This window comes from Lycium barbarum, chromosome 2 (assembly GCF_019175385.1).
Source record: "Lycium barbarum isolate Lr01 chromosome 2, ASM1917538v2, whole genome shotgun sequence".
Lineage (NCBI taxonomy): Eukaryota > Viridiplantae > Streptophyta > Magnoliopsida > Solanales > Solanaceae > Lycium > Lycium barbarum.
Window position 1 is genome coordinate 21,221,476 of NC_083338.1, and position 9,247 is coordinate 21,230,722.

General features: G+C 33.5%; 1 protein-coding gene across 1 annotated transcript; it reads right to left on the reverse strand.

Annotated features, from left to right (window-relative positions):
- Positions 1 to 5,777: 5,777 nt before the first annotated feature.
- Positions 5,778 to 7,164, reverse strand: LOC132626329 (uncharacterized). Its single transcript, XM_060341170.1, has one exon. It carries the CDS (start codon positions 6,976 to 6,978, stop codon positions 6,031 to 6,033), a length of 948 nt encoding a protein of 315 aa, XP_060197153.1. The 5' UTR covers positions 6,979 to 7,164; the 3' UTR covers positions 5,778 to 6,030.
- Between the last annotated feature and the right edge of the window lie 2,083 nt (positions 7,165 to 9,247).

A 9,247-nucleotide genomic window follows, 5' to 3' on the forward strand; every position in this document is an offset into this window, starting at 1 on the left:
CCGAAGGCGACTTAAGTTGTTCCTTGGGCCTAGACCGTACGCTCTACCCTTTTGTACTCCCCCAACTGCTCTACACCAAAAATCCATCTCTAATTCCGGTGGAGGACGGCTCGGATGCTCAGGCTGAGTTTGGCTGTGCTGGTTCACATCATCCATAAATTGCGTCTGTATATTAAAAAATGAAACTTAGTATATAACGAATATATCATAATTAAACTTATATATAATTACTTAAATAATAAAATTATCACTTCCATAGGAATTACGAGCTCTGTCCTCAACCCATACGGTCGGATCAGTCTCCTACTTCTTCTTTTTTGTGTGGATCTTTAGGAATAGCTGATCCTGAGTCGGCATCTGTCCCGTAGCTTTTTTCTGCAAAAAAAAAAAAAATTAAACATAAAATTAATAACTCAATAATGATATATTGATCGTAGGTAACTTTAAAAGTACAAAATTACTTACCATTGTCCTAGCCACGTGCCCTTGACTTCTTGCACCCGCAATGTGCAAAGAGCCACGTTTTTGGGATGTACGGGCAGCCTTTGCCTGCTCATACTTGGCGATAAACTCAGGAGTTCGCCAATATGCCTTAAGTTTCTCCTAGTGTTCAGCGTTTAGCCATTGAGGCATCTTCATATACCTTCTAGCCCTCGAAAACCAATCAGACAACCTTGCACTCCCCTTCCTCTCAAAGTTTGCAGCAACCCTATCATTGTCCATTGGATCCCATGTACAATACATCTACAAATCAAATAGCTAATGTTAGATGATTTATATAAAAGTAAATTCAAGTTATGAAATGTATAATAAGATGCATACGTTAAACTCTCTAAACATAACCTGTCGAGTATCATATGGGATTTCACCCCATGAAGTATAAAACTGATCTCCGTAAAGCCTCCAAACAACATCCAGCAAGGCTTTTGTAGTTTCGTGATCTGGATAGAACCTGCAGTTAAAAAATTTAATGCATATAAGATGAAGATGAAAAAAAACTTTAGGAAAACTTAATAAAAGACAATCTTGCCCAGCTCCCTCAGGCACGATGAAAATCCGACCGATCGCATCTCTATCTCTCGGATGTAAACTATGATATATCGGTGCCTGTATAGGAGTCAGTGCAGGTGCAAGAGCAGGTGTAGGTGCAGGAGGACGAAGATGGGTCTGAGACTGGCTGGATACAAGTGACTCAGTCTCAGAGCTTCTATCTTTAAGGCGCAAATTAGATACACTTGGAGGTGTACCACTTGGAGAAGGAGAAGGAGACAAAATGGCCGATGTGCTAGGAGATCTTCCACGTGGTGGGCAATACATAGGTGTAGGTATAAAAGTAGGATGGCTAAATGATGCCGGCTGAAAGACCCACTGACCAGACTGTGCCTGCATAAAAGAGCCAGGCATAAAAAAAGGAGGCGGAGTAGACTGAATATGTGGAGCGGACGGAATGGACTGACTACTAGTAGCTGTAGGATCTGTAGGTCTCTTATCTTTTCTCTTACTAGTACCTCCAGCTCTACCTCTACCTCTACCTTGATCACTACCACCTGATGACATCTGCATACAGAAAGTTAATAACGTTAGAATAAAAATTTAACAAGTATAGAATTGTGTTATTATGAAGTATAGAATAAACTAACATGCAACTAGTTATCCTCCTACTCATCCTCTCTTGTTTCATTTTCATCAGATGATTCTTCCTCATCGCTTGTTTCAGGTCCATCGGTCGATTCTTCCTCAACATTTTCTATGATAGTTATATCATCTTCATCAACTTCTTCTAATATGTGTTGAGGATGTTCCAAACTATTTTCTAAGTCTGTGTCAACCGTTTGATGAACAACTGGTACATCATTTTGATACACTACATTTAATGCATTATCGACCTCAATCCTCCCCACAGGCTTAGTCTTTATAACCACCCATCAATTAGCCTTATCCCTACGCAAAAGATATGGAGCATAATACATTTGCTTAGCATTTCGTGCAATTATAAAGGGATCATAGCGATTGTATTGTCTTGTGTGTTTGACTTCAATTACGTTATGTTGACGATTCACCCTTGTACCTCTTTGGCTTGGATCAAACAACTTGCACCGAAATAATGTTATCTTCTTCTTAGGGTAACCTAGATACTTAAGTTGTATGATCTCCTGCAGCACACCGTAATAATCAACAGTTACATCGTTACCATCAGCATCGCCTTTAATGCACACTCCACTATTATTCGCCTTCTTATATTGAGAAACTTCTTCGGTTTGAAACTTGTAGCCATTAACAATGTACTTTTTCATTGTCCTAACTTCATTGCCTGGTCCAAGAGCTATATCTTTTACAAATTATTAATGTTCTCCTGTATGATAAACCTATATAATAAGGAGGAAAATTAAAATTCAATAACTTCTATGTAGCCTACAACCTCTTTAACCTAGGTATAATAGGTCAATAATGCATCGCCTTAATTGGAACCATCTTCCCACTAGGTGTCCACTTATAACGCGCATGTCCACATATTTTACATTCATTTGAATCAGAATATTGCTTATAGAACAACATACAACTGTTTGGACAGCAATGAATTCTATCATACGACAATCCTAATTGGGAAACCAATCTCTTTGCTTCATAGTAACTCTTAGGTATGTCGAATTCCGGACTAACTAGTTCCCCTATAAACTTAATCATTGAGTCCATAGCAGCTTCAGCAACTGTCCAATCTGATTTGATGTTAATCATTCTAACTGCAACAGACAACTTAGAATGTTGACTCCCTACCCAAAGTGGACGACTAGCCTCTTCTAATTCTTGATAGAAGCACATTGCTTCTTCATTAGGAGGTTCCTCAAAATTTTGCTCAGGTTCAAACCCAGACTGTACGCCAAAAGCATCATTAACCATATCATTAACTCTATCATATTGGACATGACTATATTCCTGCGACACACTACTTTCAGCGACAACCATATCGTAAAATTTGCCATTGACCCCATCAGTCTCTCCATGATTAGTCCAAACATAATATTTGCTGCTTAAACCCACGACTATATAAATGAGCCCTAACCGCTTCCGGCTTCAAATACTTCATACACCGGCAATGAGAACAAGGACACCTAATTACCCCTTCATTTTGAAAAGGGTGAAGTGTCATTGCATGTGTGATAAACCCATCAACACCTTCAACAAATTCATCATGTACACCCACACGATTACTATTATTCATATTATACATCCACATACGATCCATCTACAAAAATATACCCACAAATTATTGAGGTTATAGAAATATATTATAACTTAAGAATTCTAACTTAAAATATAATTTAAGAAAACACAATCCCAACCACTTCTAACTTTGAATTCTCAATAACGATTCTAACTCTAATAATTTATGGATTCTTACTTTAATATAATTTTGAAAAACACAATCCCAACCAATTCTATCTTTGAATTCTCAATGACAATTCTAACTGTAATAACTTATGGATTCTAACTTTAATTCTAAAAATTGAAAAGTAAATCTAGTCAAATAAAGTCTACATTTTAGTTTTGAGGTTATAGAAATATTATAACTTAATAATTCTAACATAACTTAATAATTCTAACTTTGAAAAGCACAATCCCAACCAATTCTAAAAATTGAAAAGTAAATCTAGAGAAATAAAGTTCATATTTTAGTATTGAGGTTATAGAAATACTATAACTTAACAATTCTAACTTTGAAAAGCACAATCTCAACCAATTCTAATTTGGAATGATCAATAACAATTCTAATAACTTATGGATTCTAACAAAAAGCACAATCCAAAAAAAAAAAAAAACTAGTCAAATAATTAAAGTATACATTTTCGCACATATTCAACATCAATAATATTACAAAGAATGATAACTAAGCTAACACAAATACATTGACAAAGAACATGAAATATAACACAATCTCAAGCCAAAAAAAAAAAATGACAAGTAAACTAGTCAAATAAAGTTTACATTTTTTTCACAAATTCAACATTAATAACATTGCAAATGATGTTTAACAAAGCTAAATAGACTAGCATTAGGCCTAAATTCTACAAATAAAACTAAAATTGAAAGAATTTTAAAAGCCCTAATTTAAGAGAAACTAACCTCAATTATTTTTTATTTTTTTTAATAAAACCGACGTGGGACGTCGGTTTTTTTTTTGGGGGAAATATATTTTCAAAAGTCTGCCAAAAAAACCGACGTCGTCCGTCGGTTTTCTAATTAAAATAATTAAAAAAAAATAGAAATGCAGAAAACTGACGCAGTGAGCCGGTTTTTCAAATCGACGCAGTGCGTTGGTTTTTTGTCCGTCGATTTTTGGCAGTTTTTTAGTAGTGTTATAATAGGTTAAATTATGACTTTTATCATGTTATAAGTACTTACTATAGAAATTTATCATATATATGTTCCTTAATTTTGTGATCAACTTTTACTTGATATAAAACGTAAACATATTAGATAATTAGTCTAGAACGCCTGGGGATAAATTAATAAATATGCTACATAAACAGAATCAACCTGCACAGCTCGTGAAAAATGTAAATAGAAAAATCAATTTGTATAGTCACACAAAAATTGGAATATAAATTGAGATATATATATATATATATATATATATATATATATATATATATATATATATATAGGAAGGATTTCAATTAGTCATAGTTATTTATAAGGATGATAAAATTACCCCATAAAAACAGAACCAGTTTAATCCATTTAATTGGGTTGGTCAATGACTACTCATTAATTAGTTCACTACCTTTTGACCCGCTCAACTCAATCCATCTAAAATCTAGGCTGCTTTGTAATTTAAATTGACTCATAAAAATCTTGTCAAAGTATTTTAACATTTTTTTCTTCGATATGTTTTTTAATAATAATAATAATAATAATAATAATAATAATAATAATAAAATAATAATAATAATAATAATAATAATAAAAGGTAGTTAAACAAGTTATTTTAAAAAAAAAACTAAAGAAATTAAAATGGCGTAAGAACTGGACGAGGTGGGTTATGACCTGTTTCTTAGCCCATTTCTACCCATCCGATTTCAGCTCAAGACCCATCCATTTACTAACGTAACCCATCCAACGCCCCCATTTTAACACCCTAATTATTTATCACAAACTCTGCTCTATTGACTATGTTTCTTTTAAGCCGAAGGTTTATCGGAAACAGTCTCTCTACCTCGCAAAAGGTAGAGATAGGATCTGCGTATATCCTAAACAGACCCCACTTGTGGGATTACACTGGGTGTCGTTTTACTGCTTCTTTGTCTAATCTTCACTCATTACTAACGAAAAATCTTTAAAGCTGTTCCCTTTCCGTTGGCTTCATCTTCAATCTTTCTTAATTGCATGGCATCATGGCTTCTGCAGTTGAATTTCTTCTTTTTCCAAGTATCTTTCTCCTACTATTTCTTTTGACAAACTACGTAATTAACCCTTTTAGAAACATGTTCCCACGTTTAAATTCAATGCATTCAGATGGTAGTAGCATGTGACTTTTACAAAAGTTTATTTAGGCACAAACCAGGACTTGAGGTTTAATTATGTGGTCAGGATTCTAGTATTTTAAAATTTTTGGGTTCCAAATTAATAAAGTGTATATATTCATAAATTTTTTAATATTAGTACAGGGTTAAGACCAAAGCTATTGATTCGGCTGAATACTTAACCGAAGAGCTAGCTCCGCCATTGAACTTAGGTTCCATGCAGTAACGAAATCAGAATTTAAAGAAAAAAAAAAATACTAGAATACCACACTTGATATTTCAACTTGTGAATTACAATTTTTTTTAGTCAACTTTGTCACTACACTAGAAGCTTTACTTATATTTATAAATGTATTCAACAATTTATATATAGACCACCAAATTATTTCTCTCAATTTTACAAGTAATTTTTAATGAAGGAAATTCAATTGAACTACCCCTCCAACCCATGTAGCTCTGCCCCTAGTTCCATGACTGAATTCTTTGGAGAATAAGGAGATAAACATGGTTATTTCTCTTTTTCAGGTCCCTTTAAGACAACCATTCTATTATTCAAGATCTCCATGAAGGCTTGAATGATAATATAATGGTTAGAAGGTGAATTCAACTGTAGGAAACAATTCAAGAGGTCCTTCATATCTTCAGGTGAGTAGATTTCTTTCTCAAAAATCATTTGGAGCATCGATTTCTTGAAATCTTGAACTGGATCATCCGAATTAATGACGACCGCAAGAGTACTGCTAAATTTTGGACATGAACCGGCTCTAAATTCTGAATTCGCTTTTGATTGTAACATATTGGTATGTTTATTTTGATCAGAACTAGGTGGAGATAATGATTCCGTGTTAATGGAAAAGGTCGTAGAAGTGTGATTATCTTGAAATAATGGATCATTCAAATTCTTGACGATATCAAGGGTGCCACCAATATTCGGGCATGTGCTGACTCTAGATCCTGAAGTTGTCTTTGACTGTGACAGATTGGTGTCATATTTTTCATCAATACTAGGTGGAGATAATGAATCTATGTTAATAATGGAGAAAGGGGTGGAAGTTTGATTATCCTGAAATGGATCATCCAAATTTTTGATGATAGCATGATTGCCACCAATTTTTGGGCATGTTCTGACTTTAAATTCTGAATTCATCTCTGACTGCGACAAATTAGTATCATCATTTTGCTCCGAACTTGGTGGAGGTGACGAACCTATGTTGATGGAGATTGTGGTGGAAGTTTGATCATCTTGATAAAAATCATCCATGGAATGTACACCATTGATCTCACAACTTGAAGAAGTGTGACAAATGCTAGGTGATGGCTTTATGTCAATAGGGATTTTGGGCTTTGGATTTTGTTCTACGATATTTGCTAACTTTGGTTTGCTACAACCACTACAACCTGCTCCATTGCACATGAATAATTTTCCAACATTCCATTTCTTGATCTTTGAAGACATTATAGAAATAGAGGAAGAAAGAGAACAAAAGAAATTTTGCAAATGTGTGAGTAATTTAAAAGGCTATATCAGGTATAGGCCTATAGGGTAGCTGTATTTTCACCGGTTCCGGGATTTTGAGTAAGTTGGAAAACAAATGGACTTTTGGTTTCTTTTTTCTTGTCTCTTTCTTATTAGAGGAGGTTTATATATATCTTTTGAAAAGGGGAAAACAGGGGTAGGTGGGGTAAGGAAAAATATGGGATTAGGGGAATTTGGTGGAAGAAAAGGATTTTAAGGATCGTTTATGAATTTTGTTTTATTTATACTGAAGTTTTACACTAAAATTATATAAACTTATAACAAAGATAAACTTGACGTGAAAACATATAAGTATTAATTAAGTGTGGTAAGTGGTAAGTGATTAATAATATAAGTAAAGACACAGCATTTGATGAATTATTATAAGTACCATTTTTTTTAACCTCATTAAAATGAAATTGCTTAGTTTGGAGATATGGAATGTTATGGTTTGTGCATCAGAAAGTCACACCATATGGAAATTGGAAAACATGCATGCCAACTGACAATTTGTTTTTCATATATACTGAAATTACCGTCACTAGTGGAAATAGAGGTTTTTCTCACTCATAGTTAGTGGGAAATTTATGTTACAAAATATGATTTTCTCACCCCATTTCCATTGACCCAGCTCAATGGGGAACGCATGGAGGGAAACAGGTTCCCATTGAAACGTTAAGAAACTTCCTAATTTTTCGTATGAAAACATAACTATTTTTTTTTTCTCACTAATTCAATCAAATATCTGTGGGAATAGTCAGTGAACATTTTTCAGAGGATATTTCAGTGGGGAAATATTGTTTGTTTAGTAGTGCATCGTCTGTGGTCTTTTCTGTAGCAATAAATATTTGATTGACGGCAGAACAAATAATATTCACGTTATTTCATGTGAGATGTGCGATATCTAATATATGAATTATAAGAATATGTATTAATAATATATATGAATAAGAGTACCTAATAAGATCCTTTTAGAAGTTATAATTCCTGCATAATGATCCTGAATTATTATTCATATATAACATGAATAATTCTTATATTATAGTTCCTGTATAATTAGTCCGAGGACATCCCTTAGAAAATAATAGATATGCTTAACCTGGGTCACTAACAAATGAATATATCATAGTCCAGTTAGATTACAATTAGATATGATGATAGAGATGCTTATTTTATTTATGTTCTAATTCAGGAGACTGCCAGATCAAAACATCATTTTCTGTATAATGTTGTGGATCCATTTGTGTCTATATCTATAATTATATATACTAGCTTCTAGCTTCGTGATAATCTATTCCATCCCACAATCACGCATATAAAAACAAAACAAAAAAACTTTGGAATTAGAATGAAAAACCAATCACGTTTATGAAGAATAGAAATCTTACTAATGAATCGGTTGTCCTCTTTCAAAATATCATGAATCATCTATAATTAAAACAAAAAGTAAGGAACTACTAAATAATGGGATGATGATATCTATAGTAATGAAGGAGAAAAGACCAAAATATTCTTAGAAAATAAAAGTTTCACATCGTATTGCAACTCAAATTTGCGCTGCGCTGTAATTGGAAACGACATTTTTGTTGTGCATATCTTTGCGCTGCCACACAAATTTTGTGTATGAAATAACGCGTGGTCTCCCTAAAACTGTATGATTTTGAATTTTACCCCCTTTATAAAAACTTTAAAAATAATCTTAACCTGAAAAAATGCTGGGAAGAACTTTTGTTGCTCATTATGTATAAGTTTTAATTTTTGCTTATAAGACAAAATTTGTGGTCAATTCAACGGGTTCACTGTCTTGAAATATCTTGATCTTCTGCATTATAAGCAAAACCAATTTATGTCTGCAACTTACGCCCGATCGATGGGCAACAAAAGTTTTGCCGCTGTTGCCCAGTAGACATAAGTTATGTTCTAGCTTTTGCTTATGAGACAAAAATTGTGGCATTGAACGGATTCACTGTCTTGAAATATCCTGAACTTGCAAATCTAATTTATGTCCATACCTGATACCCGGTGGGCAACAAAAGATTTGCCTAGCTAATTTTCTGAAGGAGATGGTATTTAAAAAAAAAAAAAATATTAAGGGGGTTCAAAAAATCAAGACTACCTTTTATGAAGCTGATAAATAGGTTTTGCAAAATGATTCTATAGGAAGCCCGACTGCGGATTTTGCTTAATTCATTTTTTTTTTTTTTGTTCA